Source organism: Pongo abelii, chromosome 4, assembly GCF_028885655.2.
Source record: "Pongo abelii isolate AG06213 chromosome 4, NHGRI_mPonAbe1-v2.0_pri, whole genome shotgun sequence".
NCBI classification, from domain to species: Eukaryota; Metazoa; Chordata; class Mammalia; order Primates; family Hominidae; genus Pongo; species Pongo abelii.
This window is the reverse complement of record NC_071989.2, coordinates 6,628,338-6,655,556: the sequence shown is the minus strand read 5'-3', so window position 1 is coordinate 6,655,556 and position 27,219 is coordinate 6,628,338. Positions and strand designations below refer to the sequence as shown.

The following is a 27,219-nucleotide window of genomic DNA, read 5'->3' as shown; positions in this document are numbered from 1 at the left end:
TGCAGTTCAGGTGCTGAGCTTTTTACCTTTAGCATCAGACCATCCCCAGCAAAATAGCTATTTGCTTATGTACTAAATAATTCAATGAATGCCCATAAAGTTTGGGTATTTGTTTTTTTTTTTTTTTGGAATTCTTAGTCTCACATTTAAAATCAGAGGTTTCGTCCTTCCTATTTTCTAAACTAGTACTTTCTAGTAAATCTGTGTGTCACCAGATTATGGTTCTTTTTCACTTTGGCCTTCTGTCATCTAAGTAACCGACTGAACTAGGCTTGTGTCTGCCTGGCTTTTCCTTCCTGAATAGTAACAAGAACCAGGAACTAAGTGCTGCCACATACCCAATTTCGTACTTGAGACCAGTGCAGGAAAGGATTCTCTTGCTCAACTTTTAATCTAGATGGAAGGCCAAATAAAGATCAGTAAGCTGCTAGAGAACAGCTAAGGTTTGCACTTGGAAGAAAGCATGGGGTTTGTGGGGTGTGATACACATGGATAGGTTGGAAGAGCCAGGTTTTGGCATGTTTGGAAGATGGAGGAGATGGGAGTTTAGGGTGGGTAGCAAATGTTGTAGGGAACTAGTATAGGTTTTTGATTAGGAGTCAGCGTGATGAGAGCTCTTGAGATGAATGGCAATAACCTCTGGGTTATGGAAAGCTGGCCACAAAACATCTACACAGGGTGATCATGAATCTGGTGACTGTCTGCCGGGATGTCCCCATCTTACTTAATGCTTTAATCAAAACCTTGGATGGATACAGAAGGCAGGCATATTAGGATCACATGTATAAGTCAAAAGCTTGGAATCAGTGTGCCTAGTGAGTGAATCACCACAGACTCATGCTGGCCAGAAACCCATGAGGTGAAAATTAGCAGCCATCAGTGTAAAAGCCTGTATTTAAGGCTCTTGACAGTCACGTGCCTGAGTTTAAGGTGAATGATGGATGCCTGGGTGGCTGTTCATTTCCAGAAGTCCCAGCTTTTTTAGGGTTGTGTTGGAGCAGAAGCCTCAGCTTCAAGGCGGTTAAAATAGAGGTGTGGTTGAGGCTAGTGCTGGGCCAAGGCAGGAGGATTTTGTCTGCACCTGAATAGTTCTGCCTTGTAACAGATGTCCTGGCCCACTAGAGAAGACAGAGGGCAGGGAGTGTGGTGAGGGATTTTAGATATTGATGGTCTAAAGATGGAAAGATGGAACCAGTGGTTGATGTATTCATCTCTTTGAAAGCTAGTTTTGAGAAATAGAAAGTGGACGTGGGCTATGTCTGAAAATAGTGGAGGACTAAGAAATAGAATTTTAGGCAAGAAGGAAAAACCATCTGACAGTCACTTTCTGTCCTAAGTTGATGCTGTCTGTTGAAGGTATTTGTTTAAATATTTAATAGCATTTCTGTCTTTGAGAGCTGCCCCTCTAGCTTCTGTGCTCTACTGCGATGGGGAGTTGGGGCTCTGTAAGCTTCAAGTTCCTTTTCTTTCATGAAAGTTGGTATTATACCTGAATTTCTAATATTTGAATGGTATAGCAACCATTTGTCTGCTAGTGTACAGATCCATCTCATTTAGTGTTCTGTGTAATAGTACGAGTTCTCTTGTTCTGTGTAAGATTATGTGCTGTTTTCCTGTTGCCTTTGAAACAATGCCAAAGATTGAAATTCTCTGCTTTTTTTTTTTTTTTTTTTTTGTAATTGTTGCTGATTTTTTTTTCCTCAAGGGAAATATCAGTCGTCAAGAAGCTGTTAGCATGATCCCACCACTGCTCCTCAACATCCGGCCTCATCATAAGGTAGCATAGAGCAGCTAGAAACGTGTGGGTGGGCAGCTTGTTACCAGTGTCGTGCCTGTTTGTTTTGATGAAACCATTTTTTCTTAATATAATTAGTCCTTTTTTTCTTCTTTTCACTTTAGATAGAGAGTGATACATACATATCTTAGTTTCTTTTTTTTTTTTATTTTTGTCCTACTTAATTTTTATGGTTTAGAAAACTATTTTCTCCCCTTTAGTTTTACTGATTTGTTTACTGTATGGATTGTCTTCAGTGATGGTGATTGGCTAAATAAGGTTGAAAATGATATTGAACATGTATTGAGAGCTCATTGTATGGCAAGCATTGCTCTGTGCTCTTTTTTCTTTTCTTTCCTTTTTTTTTTGAGACGGAGTTTCACTCTCGTTGTCCAGGCTGGAGGGCAGTGGCGCGATCTTGGCTCACTGCAACCTCTGCCTCCCGAGTTCAGGCAATTCTCCTGCCTCAGTCTCCCGAGTAGCCGGGATAACAGGTGCGCACCACCACACCCGGCTAATTTTGTATTTTTGGTAGAGACGGGGTTTCTCCATGTTGGTCAGGCTGGTCTCGAACTCCCGACCTCAGGCGATCCGCCTGCCTTGGCCTTCCAAAGTGCTGGGATTACAGGCGTGAGCCACTGCGCCTGGCCTTGCTCTGTGTTTTTTAGGTGAATTAGTTGGCTTTATCATTCACACAGCCCTCTAAGGGCGGATACTGTCACCATCTCCATTTTTCCAGATGAAGAAAAGGAAGCAAGGAGAAGTAATTGACCTGAGGTTATGGAGCTGATAAGTGGCTGAGCTGAGATTTGAGCCTAGGTAGCTCTGTTCCTTAGCATTATGTTCTCATGATTCTTACTCGTTCATCTCTATATTTAGTCTCACTGGCTTCCAGTTTCATTCTCCTCCCATCCTCTTTGGAGACTGTACCTATATCATTCTGTGATTTTGGGGCAGTGTGGAATCCCTAAAAGTAAACTACGTCATGTTATAGACTCTGTAAAGAAGTATATTTAGATCTTGGACTAGAAATTGAAAAACTAGAATTGCTTTAAATTAAATGTAGAATATTTGGTTTTTTAAAAACATGAAACAGTTTCTTGCTTTGTTAATAGATCTTAGATATGTGTGCAGCACCTGGCTCAAAGACCACACAGTTAATTGAAATGCTACATGCCGACATGAATGTCCCCTTTCCAGGTATGCATTGGACTTGTGTTCAGAAGGGTAGGAATGCCACTTTGGCAGATTGTAGACAAGGAAAAGACTCTAACTTTGCCTGATAATTTGGCTCTAAAGTCTCCTGTGACAAGCAGATGGGTTTTCTGTCTACCGGAAGTAGAACTGGACATCTTGCCTACCACCGTCAGTAGTACTCAAACCAACACACTCATACCTTGGGGGAGCTTTATTTTAGAATTATGTGTGTTTTCTATAAAAACGAATGGTGTTTCTTTTTTTTTTTTTTTTTTTGAGACAGAGTCTCACTCTGTTACCCAGGCTGGAGTGCAGTGGCGTGATGTTGGCTCACTGCAAGCTCTGCCTCCCGGGTTCACGCCATTCTCCTGCCTCAGCCTCCCAAGTAGCTGGGACTACAGGTGCCCGCCACCATGCCCTGCTAATTTTTTGTATTTTTAGTAGAGACGGGGTTTCACCATGTTAGCCAGGATGGTCTCGATCTCCTGACCTCATGATCCGCCCGCCTTGGCCTTCCAAAGTGCTGGGATTACAGTCGTGAGCCACTACGCCCGGCCGCAGATGGTGTTTCTTTATCAAGCCTACTTACAGAAGATAGATTTCACTGTTTGAATTTTTAGTAACAATTTCCCCTTTCCCCCACCTTTGTTCATTATTATTACTATTATTATTATTATTATTATTATTATTATTATTATTATTCTTACTTACTGCCTTACATGAAGGGTAATAGTGTGTAGTTAAAAGCTGCTGTCAGACTCCCTGGGTTCAAATCCTAATCGGCAAGTTACTTACAGTGTTAGACATCCCATATCAAATGGGACGCATCAGTATGTAGCTTGCGAGGTGCTCAGGAAATGGCAGCTGTTATAGTGACACCATGCCCCTTTCTCTTAAGTGGAAACAAATACCTCTCGTGATGTTTTAGAGTCAGCTTTTCATCTCGTCCTACCTTTGTTCAGGCAGACTTCTCTAGTTCTGTTTTAATAGGCATGTTTGTTAGGTCTGTTTTTTAAGTCCTCTTTTTTACATTGTTTAAAGATAATGCCTTGGCTAAAAAGCCTGCTTCACTTTTCCCTGTTTTTAGTTATTTTCTCCACATTGGCAGTAAAGAGCCTTGGTGTCCCAGCAGCAGCAGGTTCTCCTCTTTGTATTGTGGATGTTTTGCATTTTTTCATACTGTTTTGAAGAGTGGCTTTGATCATAAATGTTGTCAGTATATTTGCCTTTTTGCTGGGGGTGTGAGAAGAACCAGAAGTGAGCAGAGGCACACCCAGTAGAATTCCCAGCCCGCAGAGCCTCCCCGGAAGAGCTTCTGCATTCAGGTGCTTGGGTCCCCACCCTAGGAGCCTGACTCACAGTCAGAGCAGGGTCCCGGCTCGTGTTCAGGATTTTGAAACATTTGTAAGGTGATTTTGTTGTTTCTGTACCTTTCTCCTCACCTTTTTAATTGTAGTTAATCTTTACTAATAATAGACATTTTTGGCGTGGTAATTGGCACAAAGTGAATAATTGTTGAATAGATGACTTCTGAGGCTTTCAAAATTCGAGTGTCCATAAAATCCATCCAGAGCCACCTGGTTCCTTTTTTTTGAACCACTTAACGTAATTCTAGAAAAGCTTGACTGTGGGTCTTAAGTTTGGTGGATTGCTGCTTCTCACTGGCTGACCTTTGGAGGTCGCATATTTCAGGATGTGACTCCACTTAGGCTCCATTTCACCTGACGCTGCAATTCTGTGCCTTCAGAGGGATTTGTTATTGCGAATGATGTGGACAACAAGCGCTGCTACCTGCTCGTCCATCAAGCCAAGAGGCTGAGCAGCCCCTGCATCATGGTGGTCAACCATGATGCCTCCAGCATACCCAGGCTCCAGATAGATGTGGACGGCAGGAAAGAGATCCTCTTCTATGATCGAATTTTATGTGATGTCCCTTGCAGGTATTTATCTTATTGGCCAGAAAGCCCAAATCCACTAAAGAAATCAAGTCAAATAGAGACTAAAATGGAAGTTGTGCATGAATATGACACAATTGTACATAAGTCTTGAGGTGCGGAGAAAGAGAGCGTGAGCCTAAACCAAAAGATGGACACGTGGAGTCTTAATGAGAAGCAGCACAGCAGATGTTGGATAAAGAACAGGAAGGGGTGGTTGTGATAGCCTGCAGAAAGATAAAGAGAAAAAAATACAAAACAGAAAATACGTAAGAGGAAAATAGAATCGTAGACTCTCATTGTGGTGTGTTTTAGGATGTTATTGCTTGGAACAATTTGTGCACCCCAACTATTTTGTATTAGTTCTTCCAGTGAGTACAGTATATAAAAAACTTTGTCGTAAAATAATAGGTAATCACATTGGATTTTATGTTATTTAGTTGAATGAAAGAAATTTCGGAGTTCAAGCCCTTAAGAAATTCGTTTTACTTGTGTTTTTATACCTTTCTTGAGATAATACGTCAACATTTTAGGTATTTAGAGTTTAGATAGAAAATAATAGTCATGGTATAACTGAGTAACAAGTTTTTTTAAAAGGAAGGAAACAAAACTAAAGACGTCATCTGTTCCGTTCCCATAGGAGGCGCACGGATGATGATCCCAGGTGATAATGACTTCTGAATGACATAAGTTTGTCAAGACCAGAATTCAAAAGCTGCCACAAAACTTGTTAGCACAGAATGCAAGCTTTAGATATGATACCACATTATGGAAGAATGCCATTTTGTTTCAGTAAGTGGCAGAGTTACTGCTCATGGCAGAACTCAGTATGAAACTTGCAGCTGGTGGCTCTGAATATAGCTGAGTGTTAAAATAATCTGGAAAAAGCCCTCTTTCAAGTCAAATTTAAAATAGGTCATGAACTGAAGTTTTTTTTTCCTCTAGGTTGCAGTTTTTCGGTATTCCTTGGGGTCTCATGTTTTCCCACCCCTGTTTTTTGATCAGAGAGATAACTCGTTCCTTGTATCATATTCTGAGATCTGAGAACACAGTGACCTTACGAGCAAGAGGTTGCAAGCTGGGGAAATTTCTGAAATTGTGGTGAGATTTCTACCATGCAAGCAACTAGTGTACAGCCAGGAATGCCATTGCAAAGTGGGGATTACACCTCATGGGATACTTCCATCCTGCAGACCTGGTCCCTCCTGTACACGCGGCTAGACCACCAAGGAAAATCAGCATTTACAGAGAAAGCCAACAAAAACAGGCGTTACCTTCTGGGAAAACAGGGTAGATAAAATTAGACACAGAAAGTAACAAATCCAGTCTTTATTATAAAATATACATGGAAAGAGCTTCCATTAGCAAAAACATGAAAATAACTTCCATTAAATAAAAGTAGAAAGTCAGAAATTTAACCGTGATTGTAAGAAAAATTTAGCTACTATGTTAGCTTAATTGAAATTACTGTGGAAAATTTATTAGTCATTATTCATGTAATTCTGATTAAAATGCCATTGTTGATTAACTGAGTTTTTCAATAGTATTTTAGGTTCTGAAAAACATGAAAATGACTTTCATTAAATAAAAGTAGAAAGAAATGTTTAACTGTGATTGTAGGAAAAATTTAGCTAATATATTAGCTTAACTGTGGAAAATTTCTTATTAGTCATTATTCACGTAATTCTGATTAAAGTGTCATTGTTGATTAACATGAGATTTTCAGCAGTATTTTAGGTTCTGTGTCCTAGGTCTGCAAATTAGTCTTACTAGTGTTTTTTCCAAATGGAAGCACATTAATATCTCCTTAGATAGTGAATGGATTTCCTGTTCAAATCCATCATTTTCTGCTTGAAAATTGAAGTATAATTTAAAAGTATAATACGTTAGAAAATCCCTAAAACGAAAACCGAAAGTTGATTGTAGTTGGTGAAAATGGAGATTGTTTCCTAACTGATATTTGTAACACTTGTTTTGTAACTTAGCTTGCATGTGACATATCTGTTAAAGTGCGGTCATCCACCTGTAGGGAGCTTTACACTCATAAATATCTTTTTTTCCAGTGGAGACGGCACTATGAGAAAAAACATTGATGTTTGGAAAAAGTGGACCACCTTAAATAGCTTGCAGCTACATGGGTAAGTAAAACTTCATCACTGCTAACACTGTGTGACAAGTAGATTAGCAGAGATTTATTGTTATGCAACTGAGCAGCCGATCTTTAATTAGAGAGCTGTAAGCATCAGAGGATGGTCAGTGGCCAACTTCAACAGTTTTATCAGAAGTTATTTGAAAACTTTTCAAGAGCAATAACTGCAAATTGTATACATTTCAGATAACACATTTATTAAAAATGCCTTCTATAAAAATTTCTTGCAACACTTCAAATATGTATTTTTTCATGAAATGACCGTTTACCTCTTGATGTATGCATTACTAATCTTTTCTCTCTGTTTTTGTTCTTTTGTATCATTGTTTTGCTGAGAGACATTTTGATCTCTTAGAAATATTTTTCGGTTGGCTTTTTATGATGGGGAACTATTCATTAAAGAACAATTGAAAAATTCTTAAAGAGAAATCTCACAACATGATGATCACATCTGTTGATGTTTGGTGTATTGTATTGTTTTTCTGTTTATAGGGATTTTTTAAGTACTTTTTCCAAATACTTTTGATTATGCTGTCTGCAGAGCTGTGTATTCTTTTTTTCATTTGACATGACAAATGCCATAGTCTTGCATGCAGGACTGTGTACTGTGTCTGAGCCAAAGAATACTAATCAGCATCCACCACAACCAACTATAGCAGGAGGCCTCGTCTCCATAAAATACTGTCTACTGTTTTGTGACACAGAGACAAAAGTTAGGACTGGAATGTATGATACCAATTTTTCATAGAAAAACCACATATTTAGGAAGTATGGAGGTTTTTTAAATAGAGAAATTTCATCTGATATGTTGAATTCTGTTGTTACTGAACTTTATGCTCTGCTAGTTGACATATTGGGAAAGGTTAACAGAGCAGTAAGAATATTTATATAATACTTTTTTTTATTAACATGAAACACTTTATATAAGTTTACTGTAACTTCACTTAGATTCCTAGAAGGTTTTTTTTTTAAGTATAATTGTGTTATAAAAACTTGTAATGAATATGTGACATAAGTAGGTGCTTCTGATATGTGCGCTTCATGGATACGTTTGGCCTCACAGTCGTCTGATATCTCCCCTTAGCTTACAGCTGCGGATTGCAACACGCGGGGCTGAGCAGCTGGCTGAAGGTGGAAGGATGGTGTATTCCACGTGTTCACTAAACCCTATTGAGGATGAAGCAGTCATAGCATCTTTACTGGAAAAAAGTGAAGGTAAGCACGCTTGATGGATCTTTTATGAACAGCATATGCTTTTCAGAAACACTGTTTTTCTTTGTGTTTTGTATTCATGTAGACCTTTTCCTGGGAATTTGTTTATATGATGAGCCTATAACTTAGGGTTATGGGTTAAGGAGATGTCCTAGTTAAAAACATGTGGATATGTGGATTTGCTGTGTTTTGTGAATTGATTGGTATTTGGAGGTTTGGAAACAAAAGGAGCTTTGGCTATTTTTTTTCTAAGTTTGAAAGATTGTCAGATCCTTATCACTGTTTTTTAAAATTTTTAATTGTGGTACAATACACATAACATGAGGCTTACCATCTTAATCATTTTTGAGCCTGCAGTTCAGTCCCGTTAGGTATATTCCCATGTTAATCACCACCACCATCCATCTCCAGAAATCTTCACCTTGCAAAACTGAAACTCTGAACTCCTTTAAACAGTAACTCCCATCTCTCTCTCTTCCCTGCCCCTCACACCACCATTCTATTTTTTGTTTATATGAATTTGACTACTCTAGATCTCACAGAAGTGGAATCATACTGTATTTGTCTTTTTGTGTCTGGCTTATTTAACTTACTGCAGTGTCCTCGAGGCTCACTTGTGTTGTTGTCTGTGTCAAAATTGCATTTCTTATTAAGGCTGAACACTATTCTGTTGTTCGTATAAACCGCATTTTGTTTACCCATCCATCTGTTGGTGGACATCTGGGTTTCTTCCACTTTTTGGCTGTTGTGAGCAATGCTGCTGTGAGCATGGTATACAAATACCTCTCCAAGACCCTGGTTACGATTCTTTGGATATACACTCAGAAGTCGAATGGCTGGATCATACGATCATATAGTAATTCTGTGTTTAATTTTGGGGGGACCCCACCATGCTCTTTTTCACAGTGGCTGTGTCATTTTATATTTCTACCCCCAGTGCACAAGGGTTCCAATTTCTCTACACATTCAGGGACACTTATTATCTGGAGCTCATTGTTGTTAGTAGCCATCCTAATGGGTGTGAGGTCACCTCATGCAGTTTTATACTGAGGAACCGACAGATAGTACAGAATATTCTGAAACAGCAATGTATTTCTACAGTGTATTGATATAAAATATTTCTCCTTTTATGTTTTGCCAAAATGTTAACTTTTCCCATCATATTTTCCTTAGAGCCAATAATGAGAAATTTCAAACTTAACATGTTTCCTGCACCCACGTGTGTGAAGTCAGTTGGTGCGTAGCCAGTGAGAGAGGCATTTCCTGGGCAGTGCCCACCCACTGCTGTCCTTCCAGTGAGGCTCCCCTTGGCGACTGGCTGGTCTGGGTTGTGCCCTCAGCCCTGCGGTTGTTGATGCCTTCACAGTCCTTGAAGCTGGAATGTAATGTTGTGTTGATTTTCCTGTGCTTATGTAGACCTCTGTAAAGATGTCATTTCTGGATGATGTTTTCTTGCATGGTCATAATTGCCATGGTGTTGGTGATACTTTATTCCAAAAGGTGTGTGAGGGGGAGTATGGGGGACATAATTGTTTAGTTGTAGTGAAATTACACCTTCAAGTGTGATTTGGGGTCAGTTGTTAGGACTGTTGAATCCTGCTCAGATTTTTGTGTTCATTAGCTAGGAATTTAGGAAACCATGATTCCAGGCAGCTTGCGCAGCACAAACACCTCCTGTTTCCCTTGCCACAGTCTGCTTTCAGATCCCTGAGAAAGAAAAGGGACTGCATTTATTAATTTGCATGCCTAGTTGCCATTTACGACTCAGACTTGAGGGTGAGCCCCAGTTCCTGGGCGCGCTCACTGCATTCTTGGCTGGTGTTCTTTGTCTTTTGTAAAGACAGCTTCCCCCGGTTTCTTGGTGAGCAGCTTTCTTAACTTGGTGTGAGTGGTAACAGCCCCATCTTGTGCTGCTTAGCTTAAAATGTTTGTAGATTCTTTAAGCATTTGCTACTCTCCTAAGTCTGTGTTGCCTAGTTAAGTACTCTAGGTGGTTAATTTTGCTCCTTCTTCTATTGTAAGCTTGTGGCTGGGACCAAAAGCCAGGTCTCCTGAGTTCTCAGGTGAGAGATGCTCTTGTCCGCACAAGCCTGTCCTCACTCGTGGCTGGAGTCATCCTTTGCAGGCAGGACTTCTGACCTGAGTCCACCGGGCTTTCTTTCCTCACATTGGAGATACTTGCCGTTTGCCTGTCTCATTACCACAAAATTGTCCCTGCTCAGAGAACATGCTGTGTGCTCTGTGGGCTGGCTGTGCTGTCAGACCGGGTTACTTGCCTGGAGCTCTGGATGCTTTCTGCCACCCTCACCCATTTCCTGAACGTGCCAACGTTTGAAGGAGTGGCTTCGTGAGGGATTGTCATCCGAAAGCAGGTTGAATCCAAGTTCTAGTTCTCATTCCCATGGGTCTCTCTTTACAGCAGCAGTGGGGAAACATCATTCCCCTGAAAACCCACTGATCTCTAGGGGAAGAGTGGACAGAACCTCACACACAGTGCACCGTGTTTGAAAGTTAAGAATGAGCAAGCGTGACCCAGGCACGGGGGAGTGAGGAAGAGCTGCAGGGTGAAAAAGAAAACGGGAATGCTGGTGATCAGGATTGTGAGGAGGGACGAGCAGATGTGGGATTGTCCTAGGGTACTGATGGGTTCGTCTTTATCTGGTCTGAAACCTTTCTTGATTGTGGATTTTCATTGGTCTTTCTGATTTTCAGACTGGCTGGCTGGTTCTTTTTCTTGTATTTAGAATGTTACTGCTGGTTTTCTGAGTGAACGCTTGCAAATCTTTTCAGACTTCACCAAATTTGTGGCTCTAGCTGGCTTTATGTCTGTCTATATGTGTGTTTGTGAGGTGGGAGGCTTTTTTTTTTTTTTTTTTTTTTTTTTTTTGAGACAGTCTTGCTCTGTTCCCCAGGCTGGAGTGCAGTGGCGCCATCTTGGCTCACTGCAACCTCCATCTCCCGGGTTAAGTGATTCTTCTGCCTCAGCCTCCCAAGTAGCTGGGACTACAGGCATGTGCCACCACGCCCAGCCAATTTTTGTATTTTTAGTAGAGACGGAGTTTCACCATGTTGGCCAGGCTGGTCTCAAACTCCTGACCTCAGGCAGTCTGCCCACCTCGGCCTCCCAAAGTGCTGGGATTACAGGTGTGAGCCACCATGCCCGGCCTGGCAGGCTTTCTTTTGAAAGCCCAGTAAATAACGCCCTCTTTCCCTGTCCAGGTTCTGAGCCAATTGACAAATAAGGTAATGGAGCAAGGCAGACCAAGGCCAGAATCGCACCTTTATTACCAGTAGAGCAGATGATATGCTTTCAAATATTTACCTTTAAAATGAGGCTGATCTCCTCATTGTCACGGGTCACAGAAGGTGTTAGACTGTGGCATACAGTTGAACTTCATTCTAAGGGCAAGCTTTACTGCACGGCAAGAAAGGAGAAAGTGTGCTCAGGTTCTTTATTCAAATTTTGGAATCATTTTAGCTTTCTGAGATGCCAGGGGAGATACCTTGGGGGTGGAGGGAGTTCTTGGTCAGGGGCTGGCTTCTGCCTCCACATAGGAGATTTCAAAGAACAGCCAGCACCATTTAGTCAGTGGGTTTTATGTATAAGGGCATTCATATTTAGAAAAAAAGTACATGGATTCTTTTCCTTCAAGTAACTGCATTGCTTTTTGCAACTTTTCCTCTAGTCTTCACTGTGTTGAATAGTTTTGATTGTGTTGTGCCTATCTTAAATACCCTGCTTTTTCACCTGACATTCCAATATGTCATAGTAGTTTTTCCCATTAGCAAGTGTCAAAAATGAATTAATTCGTTCGGTGAGTCTCCTATTCTTTAGTCATTTTCTTACTGGACAGGTGGGTTTCCAGCATGGACCTGTGTACAGTATGATGTCATAGCCAACTTTTTGCATGTGGGTGGCTTCAGACCATATTGTAGATGCTTCCTCCCTTTCCTCTGTCAGAGGCGGTGTGCATGGATATGGCTCTATCCAGGAAGGAGCAGACCTTGGCTGAGCCTTAGAGTGGGTGGTTGCTGGTGATTTGGACTGGAAGGGGTGTGCGTTCCCCACCTGAAAGTGCTCAACAACTTTACTGGAGAAAGGGCAACATGGGGTAGCATTGGCAGCTTCCAGTCCAGGTGCTGGGGTGTGGAGGTAACACCTGATGCCTGGCCTGCTCATCTGTGAGGCGCCTGGACGGTGTTTGATGGAGAAGCCCGTCATGTTTGCCTGCACTGTCATTTAGTGTTAGCTTTTAAAAGGAAGAGGATTCAGAAATGATGGCAGAAGTCAGTACGATGCTTGCTTCAAAGGTTTCTTACTGCCATTCCTCCACCTTGGGGATTCTTTTCCTTTGTTTTTGTAATTGTCCCATTTTCATGTTTTCTGGGAGATTTGTTGAATTTTCCTCTGCTGAGAGGCTGTCACATCAGTATCTGTGCTAGTGGCTGGTCTCACCGGTTTCCTGTAATGGCCTCACCTTATAGCTTCTTATTGTGTCACTGGTATGGACACTTAAGGCCAGTGTGTTTTCACAGCTCTTATCGCATTGTTTTTAAACTTGGGCTGACTGTGTCCCGATGGGCAATTTTAGGAAACTTCCTGGGACCACAAACTTGAGGTTTAAAAATTCCCACAGTTCATTTTCAGCATTGCTCTGGGATGTTTGTTAGACATGCCTGCGTGAAGACCTGCAGCATCGCCCTGCTGTGCATTGGAATGGGGAGGTGGAGCAGGCATCCTGCAGCCCAGCCTCCTGGTTGTCTTCTTGCGGAGTTAGTCTCACGTCCGTGGCAGGACTCCTCAATGCCCTGTCATTGGAACAACTTTATTGAGCTGTCATTTATATATTGTTAACGTTTGCTCATTTTAAGTGCACAGTTCAGTGATTTTTAGTAAGTTCACCCAGTTGGCAGCCCCTTACCACAGTCCAGCTTTAGGCCATTCCCATCACCCTAGCAGACCCTTCCTGCCCAACAGCACTTGCTCCCCATTCCAGCTGAGCCCCGTCAGCCACTCATCCACTTTCTGTCGATGGGTTTGCCTTCCCTGGACATTTTCTGTACATGGAATCATATAATATGTGATCTGTGTCTGGTTTTTTTCACTGAGCATAGTGTGTTATACTTTTTTGAAAAACAAAAGACGTCCATGCTTTTGCTGCACAGGTGCTTTGGAGCTTGCTGATGTGTCTAATGAACTGCCAGGGCTGAAGTGGATGCCTGGAATCACACAGTGGAAGGTAACCTTTCCTCGAGAAGTTTCATTCTAAAGAGTAGGTGCAGCATCACTGAAGTAGAGTCAAGTTTCAAAGCATTCACGTGTGGGTAACTTGAAAAAATACTACATCTGGTTATGCCAAGTAGAATCAGTTTTGGAGTGTTATTTCATGACACATTTCATGACAAGTGGCATGTTTATTCCTGGCAGTGGAAAAGTTTTTTTTTCTCCACGTACAGAAATAAACTCTTTTACCCTTATCCCTGTAAAGGTAGCTTTGCTTTTTTTTTTTTTTTTTTTCTTTTAATTGGGCTGGGATTCAAGCCTTGTTTCCAATATGAAGTAATTCATTACAATTTTAGGCCAGAAACAGCCTGAGGCTTGTTTAAAAAGAAAAAAACTAGATGGAAAATGTTATTTTATAATGCTTGTCCTGGTTTTTAGAATAAATGTATTTCATCTTTGTTTTTAGCAGAATTTATGTATTAATAATTTGGGGATTTTCTGTAAAGATTGTTTTGTTTTGTCTTGGCAAATAATCTTCCTATCTTTGGAGTGAATGAGAATCACCATTTGTCACCTTTGAGAGAATGGATACTCCCGCCCTGTGATTTCTGTTGTTATTGGATAGTGCTAGTAATCTGGAATGTACCCTGTGGTTCTGCAGGTAATGACGAAAGATGGGCAGTGGTTTACAGACTGGCATGCTGTTCCTCACAGCAGACACACCCAGATCCGACCCACCATGTTCCCTCTGAAGGACCCAGAAAAGCTGCAGGCCATGCACCTGGAGCGATGGTGAGCTGGTGGGGCCTCCAGGTGTGGGGAGGGGGGAAGGTTAAGCCCCGTCCCTGGTGAGCTGGTGAGTCTTGTTGGGGTGAGTTGGAGGCAGCAGGTGACATTGCTGTGAGGCTTGGGTTATGCCAGGGTCAGCCCCATGTGTGTGAACTTCCCAGCCAGTATGACTCTTGTGCCTGTTAGTTGCTGGCATTGAGCATTTATTAATAGTGAAATTGGCTAGAATCTAAATGGTAATGCTTAGGGTACTTCATGAACTTTTTTTTTTTTTGAGAGAGTCTCACTGTGTCACCTGGGCTGGAGTGCAATAGCTCGATCTCGGCTCACTGCAACGTCTGCCTCCTGGGTTCAAGCAATTCTCGTGCCTCAGCCTCCCAAGTAGCTGGGATTACAGGTGCATGCCTAGCTAATTTTTGTCTTTTTATTAGTAGAGACGGGGTTTCACCACGTTGGCCAGGCTGGTATTGAACTCCCAACCTCAGGTTATCTGCCCACCTTGGCCTCCCAAAGTGCTGGGTTTGAGGCATGAGCCACTGTGCCCAGCCTTCATGAACTTTTTAAAGATTACAAAGTGGGCCAGGTGCAGTGGCCCAATCTTATAATCCCTAGCACTTTGGGAGGCCAAGGCTGATGGATCACTTGAGCTCAAAAGTTTGAGACCAGCCTGGGCGACGTGGCAAGACCCCATCTCTACAGAAAAAAAAAAAAAGAAAAATACAAAAACTGGCCAGGCAGAGTGTTGCATGTCTGTAGTCCCAGCTCCTTGGGAGGCCGAGGCAGGAGGATTGCCTGAGCCCAGGAGGTAGAGTCTACAGTGAGCTGAGATCACGCCACTGCACTCCAGCCTAGGCAACAGAGCCAGACCTTGTCTCAAAAAAAAAAAAAAAATTAAGTTTACATATTGGCCATTCTATGGCCATTCTATGAGTGAGGGTTGAAGACATGATTTTTCTCTTGTGTCATCTTTGCAGTATTTGTCTTAATAGTACAAGAATGCATTTTCGATTAGTTCAGAGGTGTGAATTATATATATATATATATTTAGCCTTAGGATATTACCCCATCATCAGAATACTGGAGGGTTTTTTGTGGCAGTATTGGTGAAAAAATCTTCAATGCCGTGGAATAAACGTCAGCCAAAGGTGAGTTTTTCTTTTTCCAAAATGACATAACATTTGATCTTGTACATTTAAGACAAAAACTAACTGGAGTTTAGTAGAAGTACAGAGGAAAGAGGAGCTTCTTGCTGTGAGCAGCAGGAGAGCTGACCCTGAATGAGGGGGAATTTCATTTAAATACCAAGTTTTCCAAAAAGCAGAAATTTCTCATAGGTGATAGGTAAGTGGAGAAGTCAGTGTTTGGGGGAATGTATTCCTGCCACACTGTAAATCCAGTTATTTAATAAAAATTGAAAAGACACGAAAGATTGCTCTGTGGCTCTCAATCAGAAGCCCCAGGTTTCTGTGCTCTAGTTCCTTGTGAGTGGTTCATTTCATCGATTACAGATAGCAGAGCTCTGCTGACCCCAAGCCAGCCCGGGTTCACCTTGGCTGCGAGGAATGATGACAGCCTTGTCCAGACCTGGCTAGAAAGATGCAGCCCGGCCTGTTTGCGATGGATCTAAACTGCCTGCTGGTTCCTTTCCAAGGCGGGCCAGGAAACAGAGTGGTGAAGGAGTGTTGCCTTCATCCTAACACGCAGTCCTTTGTAATGTGTGCTGTCTCACCTGTATCACGCCAGCATTATTTATTAGTTCATAAATCAGCCTTCCATGATGATAGAACCTGGCCTGGAATCAAAGTCTGGAAGTCTCTATTTCTTTAAGATCCATGCTTGAAAATTAGAACAAAAACCGCTTAGCTTTGGAGGAACAAAAAGGAAACAGTTCCGCAAAGAGCTCCAGCCTTTTTCTGGGGCGCGGTTTGTGCAGATTGACATTGGAATGTACAGCCTCAGACAGGCAAAGGGGGCGACTGCACTTCTCCTGCCGCCACCAGTGTTTTTCTGTCAGGTTAGAAAGTGTTTCACTTTGAGGCTAAAAGTCTCACAAGGTATCTTAACTCTGATGGAATGTTATTTTCATGGAATCAGTATAAGAAATTATATTGTAAAGTATTAGATACTTTGCATTCATTCATACTAGGTTTCAGTAGCTTGTGTTTTAGACTTTGCACTTGTCACATTTTAAGTGGTCAGTGGCCACAGGCTCGTGGCTGCCCAGCTGCACAGCACAGTGCAGTCACAGAGGGGCCTGTCTTAGAGACGTGTGCTTTAGGTTGGCCTGCATTGGGGCTTACATTGATGTTTCTGACGTGTTAATACTTACGTAGAAAGGTTTTGACATCTTTTCAGTTAGCCCGTTATGTATAGTCTTACTTTTTAGAACAACTTATTGTCATTTTCTCGTTTAAATAATATGAATACTTCTCTTTCTGTTACTATGTCAGTGTCTTATTCATTTAGTTCAACAGATCTAGTGCTAGCATGGCCTGTGCTGCTGTTGGTCCTACTGGGAACGCAGGTAGAGTCTCCATGGTCAGGATGCCGTGATCTGTTGTGGTGCTGAGGCCTGTAAGCACTCGGCTAGAAGTTAGGCCAGGGAAGCTCACACTGACCTTGGTATTTGAAGGACACAGAATGAGGTTGTTGAGGTAGAACAGAGATGGGAGAACGTGCCCTTGGAGCTGGACTCAACAAGAAGGCCCCTCTGGGAGAAGCTGAGGTTGGACAGGAAGGGCGTGTGCCCTCACTGCCTGCTCACAGGCTTGGGGTTTATCTGTTCTGTTTTTTGCTTTTTTACGTTATATTAACATGGAAATAAAATGTGTTCCCTGGGATGCTCCTGGCTTCTCTGCTCAGTAGCTTTGTGGCTCTGAATAAAATGAACTTGCCTGTGCTGAAATATCCTAATTTTTAAACTTACTTCATAGGGACTGAGGAATTACGACTTTTATCAATTTTGTGACTTATTAAAAAGGACATGTATTTTTTAAAGATCTTTAAGTAAAACATTTTGCTCATTCCCAAAGCCAAATTTAAATTATACCGTGGCCCTAATTCAGAAGTTCATTCTTTGGCAGGTGTTTCCTTGGTGCCTGGGGCACTCTCTCTTTCTCCCAGTTGCTGTGGCAGTTTGTCCAGGTGCCCAGGAACAGTTCGTACCCTCCTTTCTTGTTATTTATATACTTGTCTTTTTGCCCCTGCTGGGTATTTTAGAAATCGTGCTTGGTGCACTTTGTGTCCTTCAGTGTGCCTTACCCAGAGCAGATGCACGATAAGCATTTTTACATGAGAACAAGGTGGTGGTGTAGGCCTCTGCTAAGGAACAGGCTGTATCTTCTCTTTGTGGGATTAAGGTAGAATCAGCTTTAACTCCAAAGAAACTGTCCATGAATTTTGTTTATAATAGCAAGTAGATTTAAAATGACACTTTAAAAAAATTCTGTTGTCTTTCTCTACATGTAATGCTGTAGAAAAATATAACTGATGGATTTTGTGAACTTGGTATTTTTAACTTTTCGTAGCAGCACAAAGAATGCTCCTCTTTGTGTGTCAATGAAATTGTTCTCTATGACAGCTTCAGGGTAAATCTGCAGAGACCAGAGAAAGCACACAGCTGAGCCCTGCAGATCCCACAGAAGGGAAGCCCACAGATCCCTCTAAGCTGGAAAGTCCATCATTCACAGGAACTGGTGACACAGAAATAGCTCATGCAACTGAGGATTTAGAGAATAATGGCAGTAAGAAAGATGGCGTGTGTGGGTAAGAAAAGGGGTTATGTCTTGCTCTAACACTCTGGTGTCTTCACAGTCCTTTTGGATTAAATGGGATCCCAGAGCCACTTCTTGGTCGGTTTGAGGGAGCAGTACATGTGTGGTATCAGGCACATGCAGTGTGAGGGCTGGACTCTGTGGAAGCTGGAAGGTTTCCACATCTGCCGCGAACACCATGTTGCACGGAACTGAGAGAAAGGAAGAATGTGCTTTTGGTATTGAAGGTTACCACACGTTACAGATTGATTTGTCTCATCCTGATTCCCTTTTTAGTCCTCCTCCATCAAAGAAAATGAAGTTATTTGGATTTAAAGAAGACCCATTTGTGTTTATTCCTGAAGATGACCCATTATTTCCACCTATTGAGTAAGGATTCAGCCTTTTTAATTATTCATTTAAAGAAATTTACTATAGAGTATCAAATGTACAACTGATCACATGTAACCATTGTTTTGTATGTAGTTCTGTCTAGTTTTTTTTTTTTAACCTTTTTAACTGCATGTTAGAGCAGGATGAAACTTTAGAGGTTACTCAATCTTTTAATTTAAGGAGAAAGTAAACTTTTACTTTGTGAACATGATAGATTAAAAAAAACTGGACCGGGCACGGTGGCTCACGCCTGTAATCCCAGCACTTTGGGAGGCCGAGATGGGCAGATCACCAGGTCAGGAGATTGAGACCATCCTGGCTGGCACGGTGAAACCCCGTCTCTACTAAAAATACAAAAAAATTAGCTGGGCGTGGTGGCGGGCACCTGTAGTCCCAGCTACTCGGGAGGCTGAGGCAGGAGAATGGCGTGAACCTGGGAGGCGGAGCTTGCAGTGAGCCGAGATCGTGCCACTGCACTCCAGCCTGGGCGACAGAGTGAGACTCCTCAAAAAAAAAAAAAAAAAAAGCTGGACTGTGATTATGAATCTAAATTAATTACTCAGTTGTGATCCTGAACCTAAATTACCCAATTGAGTATATAGACCAGTGGCCAAGGTTGTCTAGTTCAGTTTCTGTAGAAGAAATGAAGAGCAGTGTGTGTGAGGGCTGATTAGGGACGACATAGACAGAACATAGAGGAAAAGGGTTTAGGACAAGTCTGACATTCATCTGTTTCTTATTCATTGAATTTTAGAATCTATGTACCAGGGCGGTCAGTTACTGTCTTTTTTTAATAACTGGTCCTTTGCATACATTTGTAAAAGTCTATTAAAAAGTCTCAGCCGGGCACATCCCAGCACTTGGGGAGGCTGAGGCAGGCAGATCATGAGGTCAGGAGTTTGAGACCAGCCTGACCAATGTGGTGAAACCCCGTCTTTACTAAAAATACAAACAAAAATTAGTCAGGTGTGGTGGTGTGCAACTATAATCACAGCTACTCAGGCTGAGGCAGGAGAACCGCTTCAACCCAGGAGGCAGAGGTTGCAGTGAGCCGAGATTGCGCCACTGCACTCCAGCTTGGGCGACAGAGCAAGACTCCATATCAAAAAAAAAAAGTCTCAAAAGTAGTGTTAACAGGTCATTATCATTGGAGTAGCAGCTGAGAGAGAGAAGCTGCACTTGTTAATTTACGTTTCTGATGGAGTTGTGCCCCAAATAAATGTTGCGTGGAGGTTTCAGGTGGAAGTGGATGAAGTTTAGAAGCTGGAGTCCAGAACAGAGCCCAGTGCCCTTGAACCACACTGCAGTTTTAGGGATTGAATTCTGGAGGAGGAGAATAAGATGTTTAGAAACAGTCTACCAGATTTTGAACTCACTGTGTATAAACAACACTGTTTTTATGTACAGGAAATTTTATGCTTTGGATCCTTCATTCCCAAGGATGAATTTGTTAACTCGGACTACAGAAGGGAAGAAAAGGCAGCTCTACATGGTTTCTAAGGAGTTGCGGAATGTGCTGCTGAATAACAGCGAGAAGATGAAGGTGCCAGCCGCACAGACCCTGAGTGCTGTGTGATTCGGGATGCGTGTGGCTTTTCACAGCGGCTTAGATTTCATTTGGAGCAGACCGTGGCATCTGCCCTCCCCACCTGTAGCGTTGGCTGCGGGCCCCTGAGCCTGCCCTTTGATTTCAGAGCTGTTGACCGGCATGGGGCTGAGTGGTTCCTGCCAGAGTCCCGTATCTGGTGGCCTGTGTCTTTTCTGTGCCCCATTCCCGCAGCTGGGTGAGCCGTGGTATAGTTCTCACAGCTCGCCCTCCTGGGCAGAGAAGGTACTAAGGGTGTAGAGGCTGCAAGTACTGCTGCCCCGACCCTTGGGATTTGTCCTTTGAGATACTTCCCTTAGAATTTGGACATTTGGGGGCCCTTCTTTCATTTGCTTTACTGTCCTCCAAACGACGTAAACACAAGTTGTGAGTATCAGTTGGTTCTTAGCGGGGTTTCTTGGTGGGTTTCTGCTTCTCCTCTCCTTTCCTACTCTGTGGCGGTTGCTCCATGTGGCCTGGCGTCCTTACAGGAGATGGTCCTGTGTTCATCTCTGTGTGTTTCATCTTATTTTTTTTACTTACAGGTTATTAACACGGGGATCAAAGTCTGGTGTAGAAATAACAGCGGTGAAGAGTTTGACTGTGCTTTCCGGCTGGCACAGGAGGTAATTTTGGAAGTGGATTTGAACAGCAGTAGCCACAAATGACTGAAGCAGTCGGGAGTAGATGGGCTTTCTGGTCAGCCAGATGGTCTGAGTGGCTCAGGGCTTGGCTGGCACCTACCAGCCACTTGACCCTCACAGGTTCTAGAGCTCTCCCAGGGTGCTGATTTCCCCTCCTAGGGGGGTGGGTTCCACACCTGTCCAAGGGGAGGGGCCATAGTGAGGGCTTGACCACCATAGCCGCTAAGAGCATAGCCCCTGAGAGCAGGCTGTTGTCGTTCATGAATGACATCATGGTATCCGTTCTCTCATTCTCTTTATTCACACAGGGAATATATACATTGTATCCATTTATTAACTCAAGAATTATTACTGTATCAATGGAAGATGTTAAGATACTGTTGACCCAGGAAAATCCCTTTTTTAGAAAACTCAGCAGTGAGACCTACAGTCAAGCGAAGGACCTGGGTGAGTAGTTGGAAATGCATAGAGACATAACTTGTATTCCCTTTACAAGGACAGCAGAAATGCAGGTGGTGTGCGTTGGGGCATATTTATCCATCATAGTTTTCAGTTTATTTATGGCTACATCAATTTCCAGAGGGCTCTGTAGATCCCTGATTGACAGTTCAGAATGCTAAGGGTCAAAGGCATCTTGGGGTTGCTGTACTTCCCCAGGCTCTGGTGGTGCCCCGCTGCTGCCCAGCAGTCTGTGGTGTGTCTGTGTGGCGTGCAGGGCTGGCCTTTGCTCACCTTGCTGGGCCAGAGAGTCCGGGGAGAGGAGGGGTCAGCCTGTGAGCAGCCCTGGCAAGCCCCCCAGCCAGAGCTCTTGACCCACTTGCCTGTCAGCAGGTTGGGGGTGGGTGGAAGCAGGTCTCTGTGCATGGGCAAATTTGTTTTTTTCTTTTTTTGTTTTGAGACGGAGTCTCGCTCTGTCACCCAGGCTGGAGTGCAGTGGCGCGATCTCGGCTCACTGCAAGCTCCGCCTCCCAGGTTCAGCCATTCTCCTGCTTCAGCCTCCTGAGTAGCTGGGACTACAAGTGCCTGCCACCACGCCCAGATAATTTTTTGTATTTTTAGTAGAGTCGGGGTTTCACCGTGTTAGCCAGGATGGTCTCGATCTCTTGACCTCGTGATCTGCCCGTCTCAGCCTCCCAAAGTGCTGGGATTACAGGCGTGAGCCACCGCGCACAGCCAGTAAATTTGTTTTTTAAGGTACGCAGCCTCACGAGACTGGCTAGCATGCAGATTTTAATCACCTGTGTTAGAGCAAAATAAGAGTCTTGCCAGCAGTTCTGACTTTTCTGCTAGCCACCTGGAGTAGATTATTGGTCATATTGCTGCTTTTATATTTCATCAACTTCCACTTCACATCACTCCAGTGACGTTTTCCCCTAAGCATAAAAATCATTTCTCCAAGCTGTTCTAATTTTTTTTCTGTTGTCTTCATTCTTGTTTATTTTTTTAAATAACTTGCTGTTTAATATTTTTGGCTCAATTTGATCAAAAGTACATGAATCACTTCTTGCAGTTACGTTTCTTACTTGGGTTTAAAACTTACTTGTGTGTTCCTTCGGGATATAAAGCATGCTCTATGGAGTCTGTCTCCCACTGCCGTCTCCAGGCAAGAACCACAATTTAAAAGTAGAGATTCTTGTAAAGGATAAAGGAACTGTTTATACTGGTTTTCTTTTAATCCTGCACTTAGATGATTGCAGTATTGTTTTAGACAATTTTTATGTATTTCATGCCATTCTGGGAGTTGGTGTTATGGTTTATTTAATCTTGAATTTTGAAGAATTAACCAGCAGTTAATCCCCAGCCTCCTTGCTTCTCAGAGTGGATTGTCAGGTGACATCCCTTGAAGTCCCTGAATGGCTTTTGCCTGGGTCCTCTTCCAGATCGTCCCTACTGCGTCATTTGGACTTTGTTCATGTATCCAGACGGCGTCTTTTCACCATCTAGATCCTTGAAGCCAAGAATGTAGATTATTTGTTGTTCTCTTCAGAATACTTAACACATCACTAGGTGCAGAAATGTGCTCAGCGCATGCATCCACTACCTGGAAAACTTGGCAAATGTGTGTCTGTTTCTTTTCCAGCAAAGGGAAGCATTGTGCTGAAGTATGAACCAGATTCTGCGTAAGTCAGTACACGCCCTGCCCTTAGATGCACATGCCTTGTCATTAGCTACAGTGTTCTCGTTGGTGAGGAAAGTGACTTGGGAAGGTGGGAACCTTCTTCAGGCCTTTTGTGATTGTTCCTCAGAAGTAGCCTTGTGAAAACTTCAGAACCAAAATACTCCTGTAGGTCATCATGAAGGTACTGTTTCATAGAACACTCAGCTCAGGCTAAGTGAATTTTTACTGACAGAGAATAAAATGCATAGTACTTATTTTTTAAGCATTAGAAACCAGTGAAAATTTCTGTCTTGTACAGAGTAAGTGTAAAGATTGGACAGTTGAGTGAGGTTCCGTTCTTTGTCCTCATGGCTGGTTCAGCCATGTGTGTTGCTGACATGTTATTGCATCAGGAGTGCTAGGGCCGGAGCATGGGATTTGCTCACACTTGCCCTCACGGTCCCCACGGGACCACTGCTCCATGCTGCTTGCATGTATTCATGCTGCATCCTCGTGGGGGGCCTTGGGGTAGCAGGTGCTGGTTTTGGCAGCACTTGCCAGAGGAGGAAGCCGAGACAGAAAGTTACGTGGCTTGCCCAGAGCTCCTCAGCTCACGAGTGGCAGAATTTGGATCTCACCTGCAACAGCTCCATCTTGGTGACATGGAACACCATTTCTGAGAGGAGGAAATAGAATGGGGTCCACGGCTGACTGGGATTTGGGGGAGTGAATAGGTAGAACCACTGTACAGATTTCTTTGGGAAGTTAGTGTTGGACCAGGGATCCAGTGCTAACTTGAAGGAACCACCAAAGCGCAGATCCTGAGGCAGGTGCAAGCTGGGGGTTGGGGCGGGCCCAGCCAAGTAGGGAAGGAGGGGGGACAGGTAAGAGGTTGGCAGGGAGGCCGAGGGGCCGCATATCCTCAGGGTTCAGGCTGTCCGGCTGCCATGTGGAGAGAGGACAGGTGGGGGCTGAGGTGGGAGGGGCAGGCACTTGGTGAGGGAACAACAGATGGATGGGCTGGGGAGGTCAGCGAGGCTGAGCGCATGGGCACCCTGGGGACCTGCTGGAGGCTGATGGTGTCTGGACGGTGAACGGGCAGGAGCGTCTAATGATTGATGGCTTCTGGGTGTTTTTACGAGAGTTTGAATAAAGACTCAGAAATGGTTTTTAAAATAACAGTCCCATGTGGCCCACATAGAAAATATTGGGATATTTTAAGGTGTGGATTCACTTTTCCATATTTAAACACTTGTTTCTACTTGGTGAAATACACAGGTGATAAGTCAACTTCAGGAATAATGATTTTTTTTTTTTTTTTAAGAAGATGGGAGTTGGGAATTTCTTATATTTTCCTCTCACTTCTTAAAACCACCTTAGTGCCCCTGCTTTACATTAGGAAAAATGGAAAGGTGATTAAACATGGCCGTTAGGAGCCTAAAATCTAGGTCAGAGTCCCATATGAAAGAAATTAGATAAGTTGAGAGAGGGCGTGTGCAGGTTGGAAATGGTGGCGTCCATCTCTGCTGGGATGTCGATGCCACCTGGCTGGACAGGTGGAGCCTGGAAGGTAGGGAGGCTCGGAGCATGTTCAGAGAGGCAGGGATGTTTTTGTCTGTGGGTAACACTGCATGCTGGGAACGGAAATGAGCACTGTGTGCCCAGCAGGGCTCAGACTGCCATGTGGGGTCCCTAGAGAATAAATCACGCAAAACACTGAGTATCAAAAGGATGGGTGGTCCTGGATCCTGCTCTGGCAGCCCTGCTAAGGGCAGAGTCTCCTGGTGGTCCTGGGTCCTGCTCTGGCAGGTCTGCTAAGGGCAGAGTCTCCCAGCCTCTCAGGAGCTTCAGTCCACTTAGGAAACTTGAGGTGAGCTGCAAGGAGCCTGTGGAGAAACGCTTCTCATTTAGTGGGGTGAGGTGACATGGGGTGGCGGGGACGGTAAGTTAAGTTTGAGAAGGAAGTATGTAGAAAGTGTGTGAAATCTGTAGATTTGGGGCCTCCTCCATTGTGAACTTCAAGAGGCAAGGCAAAAGTGAGGGTGAGAATTTTAACCGGGACATGAAGAAGGAAGTCCTTTGAGAAAACCTACCCCTCGGATCACAGATGAAATGTCCTCCCAGTGGTTTTGGGGGTTTTGTGGGTGTGGGTTTTCTGTGGTTTTCTTTTTTAAGTAGTTGCATATTATATCTCATTCGATTTAGTTATGGGAATGTTTAATGTTTACATGAAGCCACTTCCACTTGTAGGAATCCAGACGCTTTGCAGTGTCCCATCGTCTTATGCGGATGGCGGGGAAAGGCCTCCATTCGAACTTTTGTGCCCAAGAATGAACGGCTTCATTATCTCAGGATGATGGGGCTGGAGGTATTGGGAGAAAAGAAGAAGGAAGGGGTTATCCTCACAAATGAGAGTGCAGTCAGCACCGGACAGCCAGAGAATGAGGTGACTGAGGGACAGAGAGCAGGAGAGCCCAACAGCCCGGACGCAGAAGAGGCCAACAGTCCAGACGTGACAGCAGGCTGTGACCCAGCGGGGGTCCACCCACCCCGGTGAGCAGGCCCAAGGCAGCGGGGGCCCACACCCCTCACACGCAAAACTGGCTTCTTCTGGTCACTGAAACCAAATCCAGAGCAGCCTGTGGCCTGTAAAGCATATATTTGTAACAACTGCAGACTGCTAGGATCATAGGAGCCTTCAGAATGACCAGGACTGCTTTCTTTGGAGCTGATGAAAACGTATTCTTTTAGCGTGTTAGAAATCACTCGTTTTATTTTGTTTCTTTGGCCAAGCTGGGTCTAGTGTTTCTTTTGCTGGGAATAGACTTTCAAAAGTCATACTTCTATCAAGAAACAAAACTGCCCTTGCAGAAATTTCAGGTCTTTTGTTAAGCCTGTATTGGTCTTAAGGTCCAGTATTTTTTAAATTATTATTTATAGAAAGAATCTATAAATTCTTGGGGAAGTGTGTTATAAGCTTTAATAATTACATTGAGTTGCACATGTGTGACATTAACATGCAGTGGGGTTAATATCTGAGGCCTCAGGTGACTTTGTGCCTTTTGGAATAAAGGGTAAAATAAACTCTCCCAGAGTAAGAGCTGTATCGTGAATTGTCATACTAATTATTGAGGGGGACTTATGTGCTTTTATTGAATGGAGTGCTTTACAATTTTTATTTTTAAATGGGGTTGGGATCCTTGGAATATTTAAATAAAGTTGATAAAATATATACATGTGTGATTCTTGTTTTTGCTCTTAGGAAGCAGAAAGAACAAACTTACTTTTGGCTAAATGGCAGTGTTAGAATACATCGTTATTTTCTCCAGTGAAAGCAGTTTTACTGTGAAGGCTGCTGTCTCCCTGTCTACCTCATTTTGTGTGTTGGTCTGTACAAACACCGACCACACACTGCCTTTGGTGGATTTGTCTGTGGAGTCTCCACTCTGAAATACTTTCAAGCTCTGTGGCGTGAAGAGCTCCTGTTTCCCTTTCGCCCACATTCTCCACTGAACATTTCTCTACATTTGCATTTGCATCTTCTGGTGTGCTTGCATGTCACTCATTGTTTTCTGAACCCTTTGACAGTAAGTTACAGACGTGTTCCGTTACCCCCTTGCTCCTATGGTGTTTCCTGGAAACAGAGGCCCTCTTTACAGCTCGCAGCATAGGCGTCAGAAACGCGGATGCAGGTCACCCGCTAACCAGCAAGCTCGCTCCAGCGGCCCATTCATGTCCTTTGCAGTCACAATGTCCAATTTTGTCTGGGGTGACACCAGTTGCCTTTGGCTGTCTTGTCTCGAGTTCACTCCAGTCAGAAACAGTTCCCAGTCTGTCTTTTCTGATTGAGACAGTCTTGCAGGGTACCGCTCAGGTAGTCTGAATGTGCTTCAGTTGTGGTTGGTCTGAAGTGTCCCTGTGTTGTGGCGTTTTTGACAGGAGCACCCCAGAGGTGGCGCTGTGTTCTTTTCACTGCATCATGTCAGGAGGCTGACGATGTTGGGTTTTCTCTTTACGGTGGTGGTAAAGTTTTTTTTATTATTATTAATATGGTATCTGCCTGCCAAGTTTCTCCACTGAAAAATTTGTAAGTATTTTGCAAGGAGATATTTCAAGACTATATTCCTCTCATCAAACTTAACTGCCAGCTTTAGTATTTCTTGATAATTTGCCTGAGCCAGTTTTTACTGTGATAGCTACAAATGATTTTTCCCCATTTTCATCACTTCTACATTATTAGTTTTCATTCTACATAGAATAAGCACTCCTCTCTCCTTTGTTTACTTCTTGATTCATTATCAGTATGGATTCAAGGATTCTGTTTTATTCAGTTATTTATTTCTACTGTCATTTATTTTGGTTCTCAGATTGTCCTGGCATTGGCCAATGGGAACTGTTTCCAGTCACTTTCAGTGCTTTATCCTACTTGCTGGTCCATGCTGGGGACACCGGGCATGGTGGGGACCTG

The 27,219-nt window shown here is 43.3% G+C and overlaps 1 protein-coding gene across 6 annotated transcripts in view; it reads left to right on the top strand.

The window, feature by feature from the left end:
- The window catches only part of NSUN2 (NOP2/Sun RNA methyltransferase 2), a 34,034-nt gene extending 8,051 nt beyond the window's left edge, over window positions 1-25,983 (top strand). For 2 of the 6 annotated variants that reach the window (XM_009240576.4, XM_063724048.1), the window contains 16 exons: window positions 1,706-1,777; window positions 2,890-2,974; window positions 4,719-4,911; window positions 5,546-5,569; window positions 6,969-7,043; window positions 8,139-8,269; window positions 13,433-13,506; window positions 14,152-14,282; window positions 15,328-15,424; window positions 17,860-18,044; window positions 18,329-18,421; window positions 19,832-19,967; window positions 20,555-20,635; window positions 20,962-21,100; window positions 22,734-22,773; window positions 25,002-25,983. In XM_009240576.4, the coding sequence (XP_009238851.2) occupies window positions 1,706-1,777; window positions 2,890-2,974; window positions 4,719-4,911; window positions 5,546-5,569; window positions 6,969-7,043; window positions 8,139-8,269; window positions 13,433-13,506; window positions 14,152-14,282; window positions 15,328-15,424; window positions 17,860-18,044; window positions 18,329-18,421; window positions 19,832-19,967; window positions 20,555-20,635; window positions 20,962-21,100; window positions 22,734-22,773; window positions 25,002-25,308 (1,863 nt within the window). In that variant the 3' untranslated portion in view covers window positions 25,309-25,983. The remainder of the gene's footprint in view (window positions 1-1,705; window positions 1,778-2,889; window positions 2,975-4,718; window positions 4,912-5,545; window positions 5,570-6,968; window positions 7,044-8,138; window positions 8,270-13,432; window positions 13,507-14,151; window positions 14,283-15,327; window positions 15,425-17,859; window positions 18,045-18,328; window positions 18,422-19,831; window positions 19,968-20,554; window positions 20,636-20,961; window positions 21,101-22,733; window positions 22,774-25,001) is intronic. The other 4 variants (XM_002815407.5, XM_063724049.1, XM_054555390.2 and 1 more) reach the window with 3 other exon arrangements.
- Window positions 25,984-27,219: the final 1,236 nt, after the last annotated feature.